This window comes from Protopterus annectens, chromosome 2.part0 (genome assembly GCF_019279795.1).
Source record: "Protopterus annectens isolate FY-2018-M chromosome 2.part0, PAN1.0, whole genome shotgun sequence".
Taxonomy (NCBI): domain Eukaryota; kingdom Metazoa; phylum Chordata; order Ceratodontiformes; family Protopteridae; genus Protopterus; species Protopterus annectens.
Genome location: NC_056728.1, coordinates 1,751,113,948 through 1,751,137,765, shown reverse-complemented (window position 1 = coordinate 1,751,137,765; position 23,818 = coordinate 1,751,113,948). Strand labels below are relative to the sequence as shown.

General features: G+C 42.3%; 1 protein-coding gene across 1 annotated transcript in view; it reads left to right on the top strand.

The window, feature by feature from the left end:
• The window catches only part of CCDC30 (coiled-coil domain containing 30), a 2,524,512-nt gene that overhangs the window by 997,009 nt on the left and 1,503,685 nt on the right, over positions 1–23,818 (top strand). The window contains exon 7 of the mRNA XM_044060442.1: positions 23,165–23,248. Within this exon, the coding sequence (XP_043916377.1) occupies positions 23,165–23,248 (84 nt within the window). The remainder of the gene's footprint in view (positions 1–23,164; positions 23,249–23,818) is intronic.

Below are 23,818 nucleotides of genomic sequence, written 5' to 3'. Positions count from 1 at the left end.
CCATGTAGAAATAGCTATGAGAAAAAAAGCAGCTAACATCTCTGCAGATGCTTGTAGGAATCTTTGTAAATTTCATTCAGAACAGAATGTACAACTGCCTTCAGCTGCAGACTTCTTGACTCCCATTTTGAACATTTGCTAATAAAAAAACAGCTAATATCTTAGCAAATGCAAAGAAGTTTGCAAGCCTACATATTTACAAAAGAACACTTGTAGCTTAAGCTAAAGGCATTAGTACAGACATCCACCCTTGTAAAAATAATATAGCTTATTTCTGTATATAGAATAATCAGTGCACTTGTATACTCCATCCCCACTCCAGCAGCCCAAGATCTCAGCATATTAATGTAATACTACTTCTGTCTGGCTTTTTTCTCTTATATTGCAAATCATTTTCTGCTGTTATACTGCAAATCCTTTATTTTTTGAAATTAAAAAAAGTGTGTGTTTACTTTAATATCTTTAACACATAGAACAGTCACTGAAAAGACTCCCCTCATATTTAAAATACCCCTGATGCACACTACATAAAACTGATTTACTATATGCATCATGCAATTTATATCAAGAAATGTTTTATGCAGATTCTAATAAGAATAAAATTGGTTTAGTTAGTTTTTCTTTTAGTGTCCTTCTAAACATTAATAACATGAAGTGGTGCATATGCTTTACAGTCCATCCGCAGGTTTATCAAAGTAAGCAAAAGTCCAGTCTTTCTTGGCCACATTTTATAGCAACTCCCTTTTTCCTCAAATGCGACTGATGCTTTATAGTCTCCCATCTATTCTTTTATGCTGGTGGTTTTCATCCAGTTCATCTCAATCTCCAGCAACAGACACCGGTTCAAGTCAAGGTACTCCTGGTTCTTCTAGTTAACTCTTGTGCTTTTTTCTATCTCTCAAATATTTTCCTTTGAAACATTGGAAAAGGTTTCACTGGAAAAGTCTTTATGTGAACTTTATTGTGAGAAGAATGAAAAGCAGAGTCCATTTTCAGTTTGATTGCTCACTTTTTGTTGGATAAACCTTTTATTTCCTCCTTAGTCTGTTCTGAAGCTAAAAATATCTTTGATCCACCAAGGAAAATATTCTGAAGATAACTGATACAGCAGCAGCTTGAATCTCATACCTGCCTGCTCTCCTCCAAAAAAGGAAGCCAATCTGGTGGACCCCTGCCATAAACAAACTCTACAACAGAAGGAGGAAACTGATGTGGAATAAGGTGAAGTCCCAAGACTGGAAAAAACTCCCTTATCAGCCTCAACAAAAAGTTGAGATCCCTCATCAAAACCGCTAAAGCTAGCTATGAAAACAGAATTGCAGCAGACAGTAAAGACAACCACAAGTTATGTAAATAACCTCCACGGCAATACTCAGATTTGCTCCGAGCTACTGCACAATGGTACCTCTTATACCGAGCTAACAGGTATTCCCAGTATACTGGCTGACAGATTCAATGCCAACTTTTCCCCTCTCTCCCCCCAAAGGAGCAATCACAATACCAGTAGATTGCCAGGCACCCAGTATTGCTGCTGCACAGGTTAAAACAGCACTATCCAAGGCCAAGAATACAGCTTCTGTGGGACCTGACAATTCCCTGGCTGTGTTCTACATGAACTACAGAGTGAACTGGCACTGCACCTGTGTGCCTTGTTCAATCACAGCCTCACCTCAGGCTTTGTCGCTACCGATTGGCGCACTGCTATAGTCATCCCTCTCCACAAAGGAGGAGCGACTACAGACCTGAGAACCATCACCCCATTAGCCTGACAAGTCTGATATGCAAAGCTATGGAACACATCATCATGGACCTAATAAGCAAGGATATAGGGAACCTCCAAACTCTGAATCCCACACAGTTTGGTTTTGTGAAGGGTAGATCATGCATGTTCAACTTGGTCGACTTCTTTGAGTCAGTCACCAAAGGTGTGGATGAAGTCAAGGTGGTTCATACAGCCTACCTTGACCTGGCCAAGGCTTTTGATACCATTCCCCACTCAGGAATCAAAGAAAAACTCACTAAGCTAGGCATCAACCCCTATATCACTAGGTGGGTTGCAAACTGGCTCACAGATAGAACCCACAGTGTGAAAGTAGCTGACTCCAAGTCAGACTGCTAACCAGTCACAAGTGGAGTCCCACAGGGATTGGTTCTGGGTCCTCTCCTGTTTGGTATCTACTTCTCAGAAGTCCAGTCCAACATGAAGGGAGTCCGGCTGACAAAGTTCGCAGACAATTGCAAGTTGGGAACCATTATTAACTCCCCAAGTGATGTTGACATCCTACAGAAAGGCCTCATTGAGACCAACGACTGGTGTCAGAACCATGGCATTAAGCTCAGTGCCAAAAAATGTGTTGTCATCCCCTTTGGGAAAAACTAATTTCTAATGAACTACCACATCGATGGCACTCCACTGAACACAGAAGGCGTTATAAGACATCTGGGAACACAGGTTGACAGCAACCTCTCTTTTGACCACCACACTGCCACTGTGGTCAGAAAGTCCTTCTACGTGGCACATCTCATTACTAAGGGTTTTGCATCCAGGAAGAAAGAGGTCATTGTCTCCCTGTACTCTTCCCTCATTACCCTAATCATCAAGTACAATGCCCCATTTGGTATGTACCTCACTAGACACCTGCCACAAAAGTACCTCACAAAGAGGATCCTATGCTTTAAACACTTGTCCTAAACAGACAAACTTAAAATACTCCAACTGTTCTCTGTCTCATATCACCTACTTAAAGGCAATCTTTGCTTGACTTATAAAGCCATGTCTGACCCAGCTTTGTTAGAAATGCTACATCTAAAAAAAATCCCAATCCTTCCCCACCACACGCTCCAGAGACCACAACCTCATTACCAAAATGAACAGAACGTGCTGGCGGGACAGGTTCATAACCCAAAGACTGCCCATGCTATGGAGTAGAACTTCCCGTACATGTCAAATAGAGCACCTCACTGGCCCTCTTCAAGAGAAATCTTGAGTGGATGGGAAATAGAAAATTCACCCCAGGGATCACTCCAGTGGCTCTACTCGACAGAGGTATTGGGAACTAAAGTCGGGTGGCACGATGCCAGGGTAATCCTATGGACTAGGCTTGTAAAGGCTCCAGGGCCATTAACCTAGTACACACCTATGAACTTTCCCTGATTATGGAATACATTTGCTTTTCTTCTGCCTGGTGTACAGTGAATAATCATTTTCCCAAACATTCTGCTGTCTCCAGTTTTTAAAGCTTTCCCCTTCTGTCAGGATCATCTTTATGATTGCATATTTACTAGTAAGTCTTGGTTGCTCTCTCATGATCAGATTTGAAGCAAACACTCAACATGCACTTTCAATTAACATATCCAGCTGTGAAATACCAGTTCCATTTCTTGTGTGTGCTTTCTTAAAATGAATGTAGCCTGTTCCTTCCAGTTTTACTTGTACAGCAGAAAATCTTACCTTTTCTTTGCTCTCTGTCTCCTAACTTTTCCATTTTTTGAAACAGCTCTTCTTAAGAAACTTCATACACAGCCAGCCTTTTCTTCATTTCAACCTTTGATGTTTGCATTTTTTTGTCGGTTTATCTGAATAGCTACTTAACTCTTATTTTTTTCAGCCTTTTGTTATTTGAATTAATATGTTCCTTCAAAGTTTCATTTATTTTAAACACCTTTGAGTACATTTGATTTATTTTTTCCTCTAAATTATTGGAAGCCATCTCTTGGGTCAAAGCTAAAACTTGAACCACTTTTTGCTGAACAGCTGCAGGTTTCTTCCCAGCTGGTGTTTTCTCTTCACCTTTTCTGACTGATTTTCTTTCAGCTTCTCTAAATTTCTTCTTTGCTAGCATAATGGCATTGTACTTACTAACCAGTAAGTCAGTTTTACTTATAATGATTATTTCATTTGCTGTTATTCTTCAGTTTCTGCTTTCATATTGGGAGAGCTGAAATTAAGCTGTTGAGAAGTATGCAACCATCTTGGAAATCTATGTATGCTGCTGATTTGAGATTCTTAACTTGAAAACCTGTGTTACTTATTGCTCTGACTTCTACAAGAGCAGTATCTGAGTTACAAGCTCTCATTGTGAGTCAACTCTACCTCATTTTCCACAAGGGTATGGTTTCCTATAGGTTCATAGGAGTTTATTAGGGTAATGGTCCAAGGGCCTTTACAAGTCTAGCCATGTAAAGACCTGAGTACTCTTATTGACCATTGTTAAATGGTCATTGTTAGGAGAGTGATTCTATGATCAGCACCAACTGCCCCTGTTCATGAGGGACAGAACAAAACCTTCTTTTATGCCTAAAGTGGTTTCAGACTGCCTTGAACCAATATGTTAATCACCCTATATTCTTTCGTGAACATAAAATCAAGGTAGAAAGAATTGTGCACTCTCTGGAGGGTCTGCAGGCAGCTCAGGTGTTACTTGGACAGAGTAAAACCATCAGGAAAGGCTAGTCAGCTATTTGTTTTCCGTGAAGGTAAAAAAGGACAGCCAGTGTCAAAGCAGACAGTTTCCAGATGGTTGTCTCATACTAATTCTTTCTTCTGCTCTCTTCCTAACAAGCCACTTTCATGCAGGCTTAGGGCCCACTTTACCAGGACTTTGGCTTCTTTTGTGACTTTTTTTTTCAAGTGATGGAAGTTAGAAGTATTTTAGAGGCAGCAACTTTGTCCTCTGTTCATACTTTTACAAAGCATTACAAACTGAATTCCTGTTTCATGTCACGGGCAGGAAGGTTTCCTGGGTTCTTAAATTCCTTCATCCTACCTGTACCGCCTAGACCAATGCAACATTGATCTAAATATTGAGCATAGTGCAGATCACTGTTGCAGTAGCTGTCCCCCCCCCCCTTTTTATTTATTTATTTATTTATTTATTTATTTTTTTTTTAAGTCTTTTGTCAGAGTGTGGATGTATATGCTTCTTCTTTGTAAATTTTAACATATGTGTATATATTTATTTTTTTCTTATCTAGCATTTTCATTTCAGGGCTGTAGCCAATGTCTGAGTTAAGAAAGCAGTGAAGCTTGTAGTACCCTAATCTACTTTTATGAAGTTTTCCTCTCACCACACCATGGTTCGGGTGTGTGGAAGGTGCCCTGAAGCGGATTAGTGGTCTTATCCTTTCCAGGATATGACCCATATAGGTTAGGATACTGCAACAACGATCTTTTAAAACTTCTGTGTTACAGTAAGGTTACGTACACAACTGTACTGTCTGCATGATAGTTCAAACTCTATGTTGATAATGCTGTATTAAGATATGAAAGGCTCTTGGCAACTGGTTAATACTGATCCTAGTGCTTAACTCTCTCTCTCTCTGTATGCTAATTACCCTTCTGCTGAACACTGGTTACTAATTTATCATATAGGAGAAAACAGAATATTTTGTCCTGTTTGCACTAGTGGCATGTATTTCCTTCTTACTGGCTTGTTTGAAATGTTTCTGAAATGTTTCAACTATTTTTTATCGCTGTTGTTGTTCTTAGTACATTTTTATTTGCTGGTTTACCTTGTAGATATTATTTCTCATCCATTTCTCTCCTTTAACGTTTTCTTTGCATATGCAAATCCATTAACACATGCATTTGGGGGTGGGATCTTATAATTTTGACTGCATGGTGGCTAATTGGAAGTAGCTGACGTGGATATGAAGGGGTAACAAGGAATACCATCATTCTTGTTTTAATTATTAGCAAATGGAAATTGTGATTTTCATTTTGCACACGTATCAAAACTGTCACATTACCTCAGCTTCTCCCACCCTGTTGCTCTTATGTGCATTAAGAAGACATTGCAGCTTGGGTGTTCGTTTACGTAGTTTATGGTATACGAATACATCAGAATGGATGGCAGGAACATTAAACTTAAACGAACTGTCTAACTAACTGATGGACTACATACTTGCATGATCTCACTCTGGCTGCTCACTCAAAATGGCACTCTTGCTTGCACTAACTCAAGTACTTGTATGCATGCGCTGACTCACTGCAAAGCTTCTTAAAGGTATATCACACACTGTGATCTACATCCTCCCTCTTTACTGAACTGTCTCATATAAACAATGACATTTGAATACGCATGTAATTATACAGACATTAATAAAGAAAAACAGCAGTCCTGTCCTGGTTGCCGTGCATCTGGAACTAGGTTTCGAAATGTGACCTGATCTCATGACATAATATGATTGGGTTTAACAACAGGGATAGTCACTGGGAATGTTCTGCTTGAGGAGTTTCAGGGATTTTCTCAGAAGCAGAGATTGCTGATGGAATGTCCTGTGGAACAGGAACATTGGACAGGTCACTTTGAGAACTAGAGCCTGTATCACAGGCAGTATACTGTAACAATGGATCTGAAGTAGGATTGTTCATTTGTCAGCAACCTGTGGGTTACGGATCTGATATCGGATCCAAGCCGGCAACTTGTTTCAAGCTAATGGATCCGAGCTCCTAGCTCCTCCCTTCACCAATAATCCCCTGCTAACCTTCCATGACCACAGATCTAGTTTGCTGCACTTGTGATGGCTGGATCTTTTTGAGCTCTGTCAGATAAGTGGGAAAAAGTTAACTTTTTCTAATTATTTCTAGTCAGGAAATTCCTTTTTAGTTTAAAGTAATACTTGTAAAGTGTGTCTGAGTTAGGTTCCTTATTTTTTAATTAATACCCTCCCTTCGCTGGTCGCTAGTGTGTGAGTGTTTGTTGTAAAAAGTAAGGGTTATTTTAACTGTGAGTCACAAGGTTTAGTTTACTTAGTAATATGTACTAACTGCACATCTTTTTATGTCGGAAAAACTGAGAGATCCTTGAAAAAGAGGATATATGAACACACGTACGACATAAAAAGTAGAAAAGAAACCAATGCACTTTACAGGCATTCACGAGTATGTGAGGATTATAAATATAGATTTTTTGTAATAGATCAAATAAAAAGAGACCCAAGGGGTGGACCATGGGAGGAACTCGTTGGTTACAAAGAATTGTGGTGGCAGATATATTTGGAAGCCAACAAGAATCCAGGGCTGAATGAATATATTTCTGTCAAACCACTATTGAAGTTAAAGGCAGCAAAATCCTGAGTAGTGTAATATTGGAAAATGTCAGTAGATGGCAGTATATTACTTAAAATTTAATCCTAAAGGAATCACATGAAATAGTTTAAAATTCATTACATACATAGGACATTTTAGGATCGGTTTTTAAATGTTTTAATTTAATAAAATATTTATATTTATAAGGATATCAATGAAATTCATGCAAATATTAATGTTTTTTAAATATTTATCTACATAGTGAATGATGAAGAAAGTTAATGGGTTTAGATGTTATTTTATTAATGTATCAGTTAACATTTATTTGAAAAAATGGAGGAATATGATTGGTGTTCATTAATTAAATCAATTGTATATAAAGCTGCTTATTGACCAAGTCACATGTACAATCTGATGAAGTCTTTGTGAAGACGAAAACGCATGACTTTAATAGCGTTTATTTTACTTGTGTTTTAAATAATAAAGTGTGCAGTACTTGAATTCTCCTGGGATTTCCTTTTCTTTCGTTTTTAGTGTTTGTTGTGTGTCTTTTGGGGCCTGTGTGTGTGTGTAGTTGTTTTTCTTTCTTTTTTAGTTTAAAAAAAAAAAGGGGGGAATGGCTGAGGCCCCAAAAGTCATATTTTCTAAATGTACCGAGTGTGGCCATAAGCTCTCCCCGGCTGATGGCCACACTCAGTGCGTTCGGTGCCTTGGGGTTGAACACCTCACCTCGGGCTGTACTATCTGTGCAGTGTTCAACCCCAGGGCACTGAAAGAACGGAGGTCGAAGCTGGTCCTGGCAGGACTTCTACCCCCGGATTCAGCTTCGGCCTCCGCTACCTCTGCTGCTCCCGTGGCTCCATCACAGCCTGTGGTGGTTTCCACTCCTGCCCCCCTGCCTCCGACTGAGACTCAAACTCCCGCTAAAGTGTCGGAGGCCAGGGTGGCCAGGAGGGAGAAATGGAGGGAGAAGCACCACAAGCGGCGGGCCGAGACCTCCGTTTCGGCCCCGCCAGCTAAGCGGGCTTCTCCCTCCACTGCTTCTAGGTCTCCTCCTCCTCTGCTCCGATCCCCTTCTTTCTCCCCGGGGCTCGAGGAGGAGGAGACCCGATCTCCATCGAGGCGGCATTCCAGGCCTGCCTCGGTGGCCTCTTCGAGATCCACTTTCAGCTTATCAGATGCAGACTTGGACCGGATGATGCGAAGGTTCATCCAGGCCCAGCTGCAGATGGGAGTGCTCTTGCCTCCCCCCCCTTAGGGGGGGAGCTCGACACCTTTTTTACCACCCAATTGCTCCTTCTCCGACCCGCTACCCGGGTTCGGAGAGCTCAGAGACGAGCAGCCTTGGAGCCGGGGGTGGGTCTGCGCTGACAGTACTTGGTACTTCGGATCCGACCCTACCCTCGAGTCTGTCGGATCCGACCTCTCGGAGCCGTGGTCCGAGCTTCGGATCTGGGGGATTCAGTGTGCCTTTGGCTCCGTCCAGGTCGGAGCACACTGGTCCCTCGGATCCGACTGTCTTGGCGCCGGCTCCGATCCCTTCATCGGATCCGAGTGGGAGCTGACTTTCGGATCCATTGGAGAGTGGCTCTCCCTCGGCATTTGATGTTGTGGAGAGGGCTCTGTTGAGAGCATCCGGACCCCCGGTCCTTGCATCGACTCCTCCCTGCACTCCCTCTCTGCTGGGCCAGGCTTCCATCACCCGGCCAAAGGGACAGCCTGCTTCGATGCCACAGATAGTTCCATTGGAACAAGATGTTGCTGGCGAGGCCTCCTCGGACAGTCCCCCCGAGGAAGCTCCCCGCAAGCATAAGTGCAAAAGGAGGCACGTGGACTCCCCTGAGTCCTTAACCGAGGACACGGACTTGGTGGAAGGGGAAGGCTCCCCAAGATCACCCCCTGAGGATGTCTCCTTTGGAGACATCATGGAGATGCTTAGAATCAGAGGTGGGTGGTCTGCCCCCAGGTCTTCCTCTGACGAGTCCGTGTTTCTGGAGGCATTCGAGGCAGGCCCGTCTACCTCCTGGGTGTCCCCTCCAGCCGACCCCCTGGTGGACCTCATTACCACCAGGGCATGGAAGGATCCGGACACCGTGGAGCCAATACCGAAGCGACCGGATAGGATTCTTAGCCCCCCCTCAGACCAGTCACATTGGATTAAGGGCCCCCCTGTAGATGCCATGTTGATGGCGGCAGCCACAAAGAGGGAATTGGCTCAGGAGAGTCCCTCAGTCCATCCACCGAGCAAAGAGTCCCATTTGATGGACCGCATAGGGAAGCAAGTCTTTAGTTCAGCGACCTTCTCAGTAAGGTCTCTGAACTATATGGCACATGTCATCAGGATGCAGCGGGATCTTATCAAAGAATACGCTGCATCCCCCCCTGAGTCCATGTCGGAGGAGGATAAGCAATTGTACTCCACCCGAATGGCCACTCTGAGATCTATTTCAAACACCTCTATGCGGCTGTTGTCCCATGCCACAGAGGGAGCTGCTAGGGCTAGTGGAGCAGGCCTAGTCATGAGACGTCAGGCCTGGCTTCGTCATTGCGACTTTACGGAGCCATTTAAAGTGTCCTTCGCGAACGCCCCCTTTGATGGTTCTGCCCTTTTTGGCAAAACAGTTCGCGAGACGCTTGTCCAGAGTGAGAAGGACGGGAAGACGTTGTCTGCCGTCAGAGTCCGCTTCTCTGCTCCCCAGCGGTCCTTTTCAAGGAACCAAAAGGGTCAGAAGAAGATGTGGTTCCGGAAATCACAACATTCCCAACCAGCTCCGGACAACCAGTCCTACCGTGGCAGAGGTGGACAGGGAGGACGTCGCCCCAGGGGCAGAGGGGCTCCGAGAAATTTTGGGTCCAGAGAACCTTTCTCTGAGCGGCCCGCACAGCAGCCCTGAGGGGTTGCCCGGCTGCTCCACTCTGGAGGCAGTCGGGGGGCGTTTTTCGAAACATCTAGTGGCATGGGAGTCCATCACAACAGACCGCTGGGTGCTTCGCATCATATCCAGAGGATACAAAATACCATTTCTTCATGTCCCCCGATCCAAGAACCTCCCCGATGTACCACCCGATCACAGAGAGGCCGCAGCCGCAGAAATACAGCAGCTGCTAAGAAAAAGAGCCATCCAGCCCGTCCCCCAAGACCAGCTCGGATTAGGGTTCTACTCCAGGTTCTTTTTGGTGACAAAAAAGATGGGGGATCTGAGACGCATTCTAGACCTTTCCCGCTTGAACCCGTCAGTAACCAAGGAAAAATTCTGAATAGTCACTCTTCAATCTATCCTCCCCCTTTTGAGGGAGAACGATTGGATGTGCTCTATAGACCTCAAGGATGCGTATTACCACATCTTAATGGACAAACGATCCAGGAGGTTCCTTTGCTTCCGGCTGGGAGCCAGTCACTACCAGTTCAGGGTCCTTCCCTTTGGCCTCACCACAGCCCCCAGGGTGTTCACCAAAGTGTTAGCAGTGATTGCGGCCCACCTGAGACTCCAGGGAATTCAGGTCTTCCCGTACCTGGACGACTGGCTCTGACCGCACCAACAAGGCATCTACTTTGCTCGGCCAGAGACTTCTTTCTCCATCTAGCCCCACAACTAGGCATTACTATCAATGTCGGCAAATCTCTACTGGCTCCAACACAGATCATAGAGTTCATAGGTGCCAGAATAAACACCAGAGATTTGCGAGCCTTCCTAACTGCCGAGAGAATCAGAAATCTACAACTTCATGTGCGGGCTATCCTTCATTCAGAGGCTTCACCAGCGGAATTGATCCTGAGGGCACTAGGCTCCATGGCAGCAGCGATTACAATCCTTCCATGCGCCCGTTTGAACATGCGAGTCCTGCAATGGACTCTGTTAGTGCAATGGTCCTTCCTATCCCTTCCTCTCCACCATCCCATTGCTATCAGCAAGGCTTGCAGAAGGGCGCTACTATGGTGGCTCCAAACATCGAACTTCCATACGGGCCGTCCCTTCTACACCTCTCCCCCTATCGCCACGGTGACCACGGACGCTTCCTGCCTTGGGGGGGGCATTACTCAGGCAGTACAGTCCAAGGCACGTGGAATGATACAGAGACCTCCCTGCATATCAACGTTCTGGAGATGAGAGCGGTGCTGTTGGCGTTGCAAGCACTTCAGAGCTTTCTCCCCGCAGGAACAATTGCAATTCACTCGGACAACATGTCAGTGGTCTGGTATATCAGCAAACAGGGGGGAACCAGATCCTATCCTCTTTGCCGCAAAGCCATGAGAGTGTGGGAATGGGCGATCTCCACCAGCCACTTTCTGATTGCAACGCACATTCCGGGGAGGACCAACATCCTAGCGGACAAGCTCAGCCGCACACTTCTTACCCCTTACGAGTGGTCTCTCAATCCTCTAGTAACGAAGCAGATATTCGCAACATGGGGGCAACCCTGCTACGATCTTTTTGCATCTCCATCAAATGCCAAATGTGACAATTTCTTCGCTCTAATCCCCCCACCAGGGGAATCTCCAAGAGACGCTCTGGTGCATGCTTGGCCACCCGGTCTACTATATGCCTATCCTCCTCTTCCAATGATGATACAACTCTTACAGAAAGCCTCGTGGTTGGGGAGCAAAATGATTCTCATTGCCCCATTCTGGCCTCGACAAATTTGGTTCCCTTACCTGTGGTCTCACCTTGTGAATCACCCTTGGATTCTAGATCCCATTTCGGATCTCATCTCCCATTCATTGGACTTGCCAACTCCAAACCTGGACAATCTGAAACTGACAGCTTGGTTGCTCCAGTTCCACTCCTAGTTAGGACTCCCGGTATCTCTTCACCAGTCAAAGCCATCCTCATGGCAGCGCATAAGCCCTCCACCAGGAAAGTGTATCACAGTAAATGGAAACGTTTTTCCATCTGGGTGGAGCGCCGCGATCTAGATCCCTTTACGGCTCCTCTTCCATCCATTTTAGACTTCCTAACTGAACTCTTTCAAGAAGGCGCTAGTTGTTCAACTGTCAAAGTGCAATTGGCAGCTATTTCTCATTATCATGTGGGACATGATACAGGGCCCTTGATGTCAGCCAAATTGTGTAAAACCTTTCTCAAGGGTACCTTTTTACTTAGACCTCCTATAAAAGAAGCCGTACCCCCATGGGATCTTACTTTAGTTCTTCAAGCCTTGACTGCTCCACCATTTGAACCCGCTGCTTCAGTGGATCTCAAATTCTTGTCATGGAAAACAGCATTCCTTGTAGCCATTACTTCAGCGAAAAGAGTGTCGGAACTTAAGGCTCTTTCTGTAAAGCCTCCATACCTGATTTTTCACCCTGATAGAGTGTACCTCAGGATCAGTACCTCCTTTCTTCCCAAGATATCATCAGAAACCAACATAAACCAATCCATAAATTTACCGGTTTTCTTCCCCAAATATCAAAATTAAGGGTGAATACAAGCTGCACTCATTGGATGTTCATAGGCAGCTTCGTTTTTATACTCATAGGACGGCTGGCCATAGACAATCTGACCAGCTGTTAGTTTCCTTTGCCAAATTTAACTTGGGAAAAGCTATCTCTAAAGTATCTTTATCTCGCTGGATTTCCCAATGTATTATACTGGCTTATCAAGCCTCAGGTAGACCCGCACCAGAAGGAGTTCGTGCTCATTCCACTCGCTCTATTTCTACTTCTGCGGCTTTCAAGTCTAGAGTTCCTTTGGATGATATTTGTTCTGCAGCCACTTGGGCTTCATCTCATACCTTTATCAACCACTACAAGCTAGACCTGCTTTCTAGAGGGAGAGCATCCTTTGGCTCTGCGGTGCTTCATAATATCTTTCCATGATGGCCACCCAGGGTGCAGGTAGCTGCGGACTCTGTCCCACAGGTTGCTGACAAATGAACAATCCTACTTCAGATTTAGAAGTTATGTACTCACCATAACGTTCCATCTGAGTAGGTAGTTCATTTGTCTGCAACCATCCCCCCCTCCTTCCCCCTGACCTTCTTCGGATCTATTAGTTTTTAGATATCCTTTGTTGGATATATATTGGGAGGCAAACTCGATCTGAAGTCATGGAGGGTTAGCAGGGGATTATGGGTGAAGGGAGGAGCTAGGAGCTCGGATCCATTAGCTTGAAACAAGTTGCCGGCTCGGATCCGATATCGGATCCGTAACCCACAGGTTGCAGACAAATGAACTACCTACTCAGATGGAACGTTATGGTGAGTACATAACTTCTAATTTGGACACTGGTAACAAATGCTTCCAGTTTCCTCTGAATTCCACTCCTTGTGATTCCACAATGTACGATCTTGTCTCTTGACATGAACTTTTCACAAGTCCAATGCGATCAAAGCCTTTTGATGTCTGCATCCTCACTCTCTCCCCTTTCTGTAAAGAAAGGAGTGGTTTGTTGGTTTTATTGTAGTAAGACTTCCGGGGCACATACTTTTTCAGCAGTTGGGCATTTACTGCTTTGTTGTTTTTAGCACATGGAACCAATAAATTACTAATGATTGGCTATGTGGTTCTGGTTTGTCTTGACACAAGTCTCTGGGCAGCTGAATCAAATTGATTATCACGAGGAGTTTTTCTGATATTTAATAACTTGAGAAAAACATTGATATTGTCGCATCTGGGTTCCTCTAACAGCTGTTCTGCACTTTGAACCAAGCCATTTGACTGAGGATATGCAGGACTATCATAATATGAACAAAGTCTCACTCTTCTGCAAATTTCCTGAACTGCTGACTAGTAAACTGTGCACCATTGTCAGAAAATAACTTTGTGTGGACTACAGTGGATGGAAAAATGTCACTTCAACTTAGTAATGACAGTATTGGAAGTCAGATTAGGAAGTAGGTCAATCGCGAATCAATTTGAATAAGAGACTACTAACACCAAATAATGTTGACCATTCCACATCACACCACTGGGAGTGGGTGTACATCAGGGTTCAGCTCTGAGCCCACTGCTGTTCATACTGGTGATGGACTACATTAGCAAACAGGTTGGAGCGGATGGATCAACAAAGCTGCTGTATGCAGACGATGTGGCAGTACAGGCAGACTCTGAGTTAGAACTTCAGCGAAGGATAGGAGAATGGAATGCAAATCTGAAGGCACACGAGATGAAACTAAGCACAGATAAGACGGTGGTAATGGCAGCAAATTGGGGAAATCAGAATAAGCTGAGAATAGAGCTAGAAGAAAGATAGTGGAACAGGTAAACAGCTTCAAGTATCTGGGAGGGGTAGTTGAGAAGGGTAGTCTGAATGAAGAGGTCAAAGCTAGAATCAGAGGGGCAGCAGCCAACTGGCATAGAGTATCAGGTGTAATCTATGACAGAAGAATACCAAAGAAGCTGAAAAGTGAGGTGTACAAGACAGTGGTGCAACCAGTGCTACTGTATGGTACAGAAACCTGGGCATTAAAGGCAGAACAGTTAAAGAAGCTAGAGGTGATGGAAATGAAGTGCCTGAGAAAGGTGGTAGGATGCACACTGTGGGACAGACAAAAAAATAAGGACATAAGAGCAGAAGCCAAAGTAGCATCAATTGCAGGAAAGATCAAAGAACAGATTATGGTGGTTTGGGCACGTGTAGAAAAGCAGAAGACAATCTGGTGGTGAAGATTTGGGACAGACAGGAAGAAGGTAAGAGGAAGCGAGGACATCCAGCAAAGAGGTGGATGGATTGTGTGAAAGAAGATCTGCGACAGTCAGGCATGAGTGTTGAAGAAGGCTGAAGTGTGACACTGAATCGAGAGAGTTGGCTATAGTTAAAACAATACTCCGACCCCATGTAAAAAAAATGGGAAAAAAGGGGGCTGATGATGATGATTCCACATCAAAGATATTTGTGGCCACTGTTGACCAAGGTACTTCAGGAATCTGGCTTAACTGAAGTGGTTCTTTCTGTTGTTACGGCTTTGTACTGTTACATACTGAACAAGATGAAAGCACTTTCTCAATGCAGAAAACTCTCAGATAGCTGGCACCCATGGGGATTGGTAGATGCCGGATAACTGTAGTTTCTGGTTGCTTGAGAGTTACTGTTAAAAATAGGCTGACTGATTTTGTACCCTATACTATTTGCTTGGTTTGACTTGTTCTCAGGTTGGGGAGAGAAGCCTTTTTTAAAACTCTAACAATGTAAGGTATGTTTCTGTGGGGAGAAAACACATGAACATTGTACTGTAGTTCTTTGATTTTTTTTTTGCTGATTGCTTGAGTTCCTGTTAACTGAGAGTTTACTTTATATCTTGACATAGAAGGGCAAAATACTAGACCTCTTACCCTTCATTTGGTAGAATTAGTTCCTGTGTGGCCACAATGTAAAATCTTAATATACTCTTTTTGCAAGGACTTTGGTACAATCACTTTAGGACCTTTCGTAATGATACCAATGTCTGACAAAAATCTCATCTCTGTATGGAAAATAGGGGTTACACTTCTAGTGGTAAACAAGATTGCTTTGAAGACCATCCTCGACTGATAAAGCGGTTGAGCTTCTGTAGAATTGGATATGAAACTGTGTGAGTTCTGAGCTCATCAAAACATGTGGAGGAAAAATGTCTCACTTCCGTGACCTCAAAATCAAGTTGCTCATTGTTATGTTGTTCTTTGGTTCTTCTAGGCGAGTTGGATAAAGTATCAGCATGATAAAGAAGTTTGACTTTTGTATAGACAAGATTGAAATTGTACTTTTGCAGTTTGAGCATTATGTGTTGCAGTCTAGCTCGAGCTGTACGCATAGGCTTTCTCAAAATAGTAACTAGAGGTTGGTAGTCAGTTTTGTTCTGGATAGGTCAAACATAAATTTAATCATAGAACTTCAAACATGTAAACACAATTGCCAAAAGCTCTTTATCACTCTGGGCATACTCTTGGTTTGGGTAAAAGGTCTCAATGCATAGGCTACTTGGTCTACCCTTTTGAAGAATGGCTGCACCTAGACCAAACTTACAAGCATCACAGGAAAGAGTAACTGGTTTGTGAACATCATAGTAGCTGAGATGGGTGGACTAGCAATTTTCTGTTTCAGGACATCAAATACTCTTTGGTGCTATTCTGACCATCACCAAATTACATCTTTACATGTCAGCTCTCTGAGCGGTGCTGAAAGGTGGCGTTAATCTGGAATGAACTTACCTAGTTAGTTGACCATGCCAAGAAAACATTGCAGGGCTTGGACATTGTCTGGAGCTGGCATCTCGAGAATTGCTGTTTGCTTTGAAGGATCTGGTCATAAGCCTGAACTGGTAAACAAGTGAACACCATAACTAGCTTCTCATAGCCTGAACTTGCACTTCTGAGGATTCCGCTTAAGATTAATTTCACCTGCTCTTTCCAGAACTAACTTGAGGTTTCTGTCATGTTCAACTTCACCAATGCCTCCTACTAGAATATCATCTACTTTAATAGCACAGGGCATCTAAGGTAGAATAAACAGTGGCATTTGGCATGAGGGTAAGCAACCTCTTCAACTGTGCGCATTGGATGATGAGGTCTTTTTAATGCTTTGTAATGATCTGTTGGATCAATGCATATTCTGATATCTTTTCTTATGCGCTACCACCGTAGAGGATACCCATTCAATAGATTGTTCTAGTGGACAAATTACTCATAGATGCACCATTTTGTCTAGCTCAGCTTCAACTCGGCTCTGCATAGCTACTGGAACTTTTGTGCAGGTCTGACAACTAGGCTGACCTCTGGGTCTAACTTGATAGAGTACACAACTGGTAGTTTGCCTAGTTTTTCTGCAAATATATCAGCATACTCAGAAAAAATAGTTTGGATGAAATATGAGCTGTTGTCACGCAGGCTTACATGGTGAACTTCTTTATTAAATGAAAGCAATCCCATTTTTTTCAAACTGTCTCTGAGGCCTAATAATGACTGCATGTGTCTCTTGACTACGAAAAATTGCAAGTCATAGCTGTTCCCAGCAGAGTAACATGCAAGCACTGCTGAGCCTTCGGTTTGAATTTCTTCACCACCATATGCAACAAGCTTGCACACTTTGTCAAATCAAATTGTTCTGTAGCAGTTATTCTAGAAAATGTTTCTGCTGACATAATCTTGCACTTTGAGCCAGTATCTACTTTGAGCTCTACAGGACTCCCGTTAATCCAAGCAATACCAAAGATCTCATTCTTTCCCACAAATCTACTGCATTGACTGTTTCACCAAGCACAGATAGACCATCAACATAAAAAGTAGGGTCGCAGCTTTCTAATTGACCAACTTGCCTCTTGGGATACCTTCTTTTAATAAAAGAATGTTCCTTATTTGATTTATAAAACCTTTTGAAATGAGTCCTCTTATTGCAAGAATGACAGTAGTGACCAAAAGCTAAGCACTTTTCTCTTTTTGGTTTGCGATTGCCACCACAGTTACGACAGTTGACTATGAGGCTAGATGGGGGCACGTGTTTTAACTTTGTTGACCCTTATGTTTCACTGAGCATGGTCTTGAATTTGCTGGAAAGACTCTGGGTTTTCCAAGGACTGTTACAGGACCTGCAGTAGCCGCTATGTGCTTGGGCCTGTTTCTTTTAACTACGTGCTGCATACTGTCAGCATGAGCTTTGCCACTGTGCCTTTTACAGATATTCTCATTTGTAAGCATACTTGTGTGTTTTTCAGTAAGCTCGTATATCTGACAAATCTCAGTGGCGTTATTTAACATTAAATCACTGTCTCGAAGTAAAATCTTTCTCACTTTGTCATTATTAATACCACACACAAGCTTGTCTTTTATCAACTCATCTCTCAAATCACCAAATCTACACATTTTAGCCTTGTTTCTGAAGTCAGTTATATATGGTGCAAGTGTTTCACAAACCTTTTGATCCCTTGTGTAAAATAAGTGCCTTTCCATTGTAATATTTGTTTGGGGGTTACACATCTCTCTGAATTTATGTTTTAAGCACTCTAGGTCTTCCCTTGTGTCAGCTGGTACCACTATATGGTGGTGTTCCCCTCCCCTGCAAACAGCAGGTGCATGTACAAATGAATTATCTGTCTTAATAGTTCATGAACCAGTTAAATTAAGCAGAATAAATGCCTTTGTACATGTCTTTGTCAGAAAAAGCAGCTTGTATGAAAATATTGTATTCCTGCTCAAACACTCCAGTTTTTCTGCAGTATTGTCATTAAACACAAGTGGTGTGGGTCTGTGAAAACCTTCTGCCATGCGCACAGATTATAATAAAACACAATGCAAAATTGCCCTTGTAATTGTGTGCAAACATTCAGACACACCAGGTACTTGTAATAATATTCAAATGCACCTTAAACTCTTTGAAATACTGTACTCTGTGAGGGTTCCTATTAGAACGACGAAAATGCATTTTGTCGAATGCGTTTTCATCGACACATGTAGGGCAAACAGACAAAACAGTGAAGCGGCTGTTCAGCAAATTCTTTCCATGGGAAAGAAGTCGCTTGACCGCTTCGTTGCTGTGCCATGTTCTGAAGTGTAGTGTGGTCCCTTGTCCGGTATAGCTCCAGAGCGTGAATGTGTAACAGTTACTGACCTTAGGCTTAGGGTGCGTGTTAAGGTAAGTGCATATGTTTTAAAATGTTTACTGTTTTTTTTTCTTCGTTAGATGTATGGTTGGGTTACGTGCATGTGTGTATTTAATTGTTTACTGTTTTTTGGGGGGGGTATAATTAGGGTTAGGGTATGTGTGTATGTGTTTGGAAGTGTTTAATGTTTTTTTTTTTTTTGGGGGGGGGGGGGGTTGGAACAGTAATTTCTTTCCCTAGGAAAGAAATTGCTGTTCTGTGGTTTCGACATTTTCAGCTTTCGCTGAAAATGTGTCTATGAAACATCATTCGCTGTTTTCAGCATTCAGTTTTTCAATATAGACACCTCTGTGAAATATGTCTTGAAATAACTGTACTTTGTGAAATAATATTTGAAAAGACTGTACTTTGCAAAATAACTGGAATGTAATACTGCACACACTTGCAAACACTTTGCACACTTCGGATACTTTGAATAGCATTAGTTAATATGAAAAAGTAGTACATAGCGAAAAAATAAGTTTGCTTTCCCTGTTTTGTACATTTTATGTGCTTCGGATATTGTTTCAAACATTTTTGTAATTATTTTGAATATTTTTTATCAATATGTTGCAGTTTGACATTTTGTTTAATAAGAAATTCATTTTGAGTATTCCGAGTGGTTCGCTTTATAATTATAGCAAAACAAATCATTTAAAGAAATTTTAGTCCCTGGAATTTGTTTTTGATCTGTTTTGCAAGTCATTTGAGCAGTAGGGATAATCCACTCCTGTATATTCCTCCAACATTAACTGGTTGCTTCATGGCTGTAACTCTGGATCCCATTCTGACACTGTATCACTCATGTGCATTAAGAAGACGTTGAGGCTTGGGTGTTCATTTAAGTAGTTTATTGTACACAAATATATCAGGATGGATGACAGGAACATTAAACTTAAATGAGCTATCTAACTGACTGACTACATACTTGCATGCTTTCACTCTGGCTGCTCACTCAAAATGGCACTCTTGCTTGCACGTGCTCAGTACTTATAATATGCATGTGCTGATTCATTGGAAAACTTCTTAAAGGTATATCACACACTCTGATCTACACACCCTCCATCATGTGTGACACTAGTTGATAATCCAGTATTCTGGAGTAAGTTCTAGAAAAATGAGAAACTGGCCCTGGTAGTGACACTGGTTCTTTAGAATGAAGGTCCTCTCTGAAGACAGCAACAAGTGGTTGATTCTCTAGTGCTTAAAACTTAAATGTTATTAAAAATAATCTCTCTGTCCATATGCTGCAGTTTTCCTCTTCTCCAAAGTAGACCTTTTGATAAGGATATTGGTAAGGCGTGTTATCCACTTCTGTCAGCAACATCTTCTAGAAATAGTGCTGGGGAATAAGAGGATACCACTGTTTTAGACTATAAATTTAGCTTCCTTATAATGTAAAGGAAAAATCCCTCTATCCACCCGGTGCCACCTCCCATTCAGATGGAGATTGTCCTTTTCACTAACACTTCACTGTTGTGACATTTCTAATAATAAGACTATCTAGAACATAAAACACCACTGTCAAGACCCTGAATTGAAAAAAAAAAAAACAGTAGATCTGATGTTGTCATTTTCATTCATTCCTCAACTGATGGGTCTTGGATCCAACCTCTGATCCAACTTGGATGCTTTCACCAGATTCAGAATCCAACTGTTGAGCTACTCCCTTTATCCACAATGCCCTATTGTCTTAGCATATCTCGGATCTCATTTGCTACCATATCATTGAGACGTATATCTTCTGCTTTTGAGCTACAGGGTGCAAACTAGTTTTTTTTTTCATCATGTACCAGGAGTTTTATACTTTATTTAACTGATCTCTGTCACCCTTTCCCCCTTAACTTTTCTGATAGTTTTTTAGGTTTCTCTGCATTAGTACTGTCCCTTTCTGTTTAGGCCTTCCCACCTGTTACAGGATAATCTTCTAAGCACCATTGTTGGTACCCTTTCTTTGTCCTCTGCTTCCTTTTCATACCCAATACAAGGTGTTTGCCAGGACTGTTGTTGGTATCTTAAATTTTCTATTTACTTTAAAAAACAAAAAAATCAAACAAAGGTTACTTTCCTTTTCTCTCTGTTCTTTGGCAGTCCTCAAGATGTACAACAAGCCTATGGGCTTCAAAAAAATGCACTTCCTGTGGTGGGCATAAGCTCCTATTTCTGATGCCCACAAGGAATGCATTTACTGCTTGGATACTGCCCATGTGGACACCCAGTGCCCTATTTGTGTAGAGTTTAATTCCAGGGCATTGAGTGATAGGAGAAATACATTAATTATGAGAGGTCTTTTGCCTTAGTCCTCTTTCTTGCCTGCTGGGGCTCAACCCCCTGCTATGTCTGATAAAGGGAAGCGTGACGCTGCTTCAAAGGAGAAAGACTCCAGGAAGCAGTCTCCCAACCGTTCTCCCAGATCGGCTCTGATAATTGACCCTCCAACCAAAATTTAAAAAAACTTGGATTAGCTCATCCAAGTCTAAATCGCCTTGAACCCGGTCACCCCTCTAAACACTGGAGCCAAGATCTCCTTGGCCCCATTCCCCTTTCCTACAGGAAACACCAAGGAGATTTCCCAGACCATCTTTAACCAGCTCTTCCCTTAGGTCCTTCAGGAGCAAGGAAGTTCCTCAGAGCTCATATCCATATTGGGGTGATCCCGGCTCCATCTTCCATTGGACCCATGAGCCTACTCTCCACCCAGCCACATGTGTTACCTCCTTCTCCAATTCAACCTTTGGCTTTGGAGCCCTTGGATCTGAGATCTTTGAGAGTGTCCTTGGATCTGAAGACAGGTTATTCTTCCACTTAGACCATGTTCCAAAGTCCCATGTTTCCGATCCTTTCTGAGCAGAACGACTCTCAGAGCCGAAGCTTTGGCGTTGGCTCCGGGGGACTAGGGTTGACTCCAAACCTGTTGGAGGCATACTTGCCCCATGGAACCTCAGCATTGAATAGCTCATGTCCAACTTCCTCCTCGAGACGGGAGTCATTTCAGAATGTTTGCATATCTTTAATTGAAATGCTTGGCATTGCTTACATGCTTAGCTTTTTGCCTTGGTCTGTATTTCTGCTTTTTTATCCTCCCCCAAGAGCTTTGATTGGCACAGTCTTTCTGCATATCTTTTCTAGGCCATTAAAAAGCAGAAACAACCATATACATTGGACTGTTTTATAGCTTTGTTGTCCCCTTGGCTTGAGAGTGCAGTTTTGTGTACCTGGGGACTGTCTTACTAGTGATACATTTGGCTAACAGACATCAGTTTTTACCAGATAACTTTATCCCATATGTATGAATCCTGCAGCAATTATCCAATTATTCATACATCAATGATTAAGGCGATTCATCGCTCAAGTGCCCCACCCATCCTTTTCTCTCTGTATCAGCTAATGCAAGATTTTTTTTTTTTTATTTAGGGGTGAAAGAGAATGAGGAGAGAGGGAGAAGTGGAGTGGGCTGCAAAGGATCTCCAAAACTGGTAGAGAAGGTTGTCACCTTGTTCTGTTTTCAAAATAATTAAATTAATGAGCTCCACAAAGGATAGCAAACAGTTTCATAATGCAGAAACCAAAAAGGAGTTTTACTGTATAAAAATTACCTTTACTTTTTACTCAGCCATTTAAGGTGGAAGTAGGTAATATTCAGATATAACAAAAAAAAAGACTTTTTAAAACATGTCTTGTGCAGGAAAGCTTAGTCAGTAAACCACCATTATTTGTGCCATTATTGTTTCACTCTGGTGTTCCCTTTTACTGTGTTTCAGAAAATATGGAACTCTGCTCAGAAGCAGTATAGCTTTATTTCTGATGGTTCTCTTTCCCAGTGTAATGTTAAAATGTATTTTTCCGCTGTTAGTGCATGCATCCTTGTTAATTCTCGTTGTCTCTCTGGTTGCGTTGTTGCACGGTATTTGGATGACTGGGTAATTCTAATGAAGTTTTAATAATATTCTGTCTCTCTCTATCCTCTTCTCTCACTGCATTTTTTTCTAGAACTATGTTTTTGTTTTTCTTTTGAAAACTGACAAAGACCAGTGTTAACTGGTTTTATGTGTTTGGAGAAAGTTTGCATGGTATTGTCATTATTTGGGGGTTTAAGTGCATCATGTGGTAAAATGGTGTTTAAGTCTAAGTGTATGAAATTGTTGAACTTGGTGCTTTTGGTAGATCATTCTGCAGTATGATTTTTTTATGATGATTTTGGAGTACTTCCTATGCTCAACTGTAATGAGATACGTTTACTTGTGAAGTGTTACTGTAGCTTCCCTTTCTACATAATGGTAAGTATACATTCCTCATAAGTTGTATATTTTCATTGTTTTTGTAATGTTAGAACAGAGGTTTTTCCATGGTTAATTCATACTGAAGACATGCATACTTCCTGTTACTGTAGCTGCCCTTTCTACATAATGGTAAGTATACATTCCTCATAAGTTGTATATTTTCATTGTTTTTGTGATGTTAGAACAGAGGTTTTTCCTTGGTTAATTCATCTGAAGACATGCATACTTCATGTGATTATTTTGTCAAGGACTGCACATATTTATTTTAATAAACTGAACTTAATCTAACTTATTTCCTCAAAAGGAACTGTTGTCTCCCTCCCCGAACCCTTGGAAGAAGTTGTTTGGACTCCGAAAAGCAGCAGACAGCGTCTCTTCAGACGCTTCAGTATGTCTATGTTCTTCTTGTGCATAACTATAAATGCTTTTTTATTCACCATAGCTTTGCATTAGATACAGAGCAAGGCAGCTGAAGTAGTGGTCAGGAGGCTGGAATTGTATATTCTTATTATTGAGGAAGACTCTTGCAGCATGTGTACATCTGTTTTGATTTTAGTATAAGGTACTAGGAACATATGCAACATATTCTGGCCACTGGTCCCTGTGCAGATGCCAGTGAAAGATGTGCTCGAGTCCACCAAAGTGTTGTAGTTAGCCCCTAAAAAGTACCCCATCTCCCATATGTTTGCCAAGGCATCCTTCAACTGTTCTAGGCTGTACCATACCACTGCATTTTATTCTGGTACCACACAACTCTGTGAAGTATTTCTTTAGATCTTTTTGAAGCTCTACTGTTATACTCTACTGTTCACCCATGTACCCTTTTACCTATCTGTCCCATTTCTCTGCAGTTTTTCTCCTCCCCCTTGTCCCCTGACATTGAAAATGTACCCATATCTTATCCCTTCTTTTTCCTGTGGTCTAATATATACACGCTCAGCTAGCAATATCTCTTATT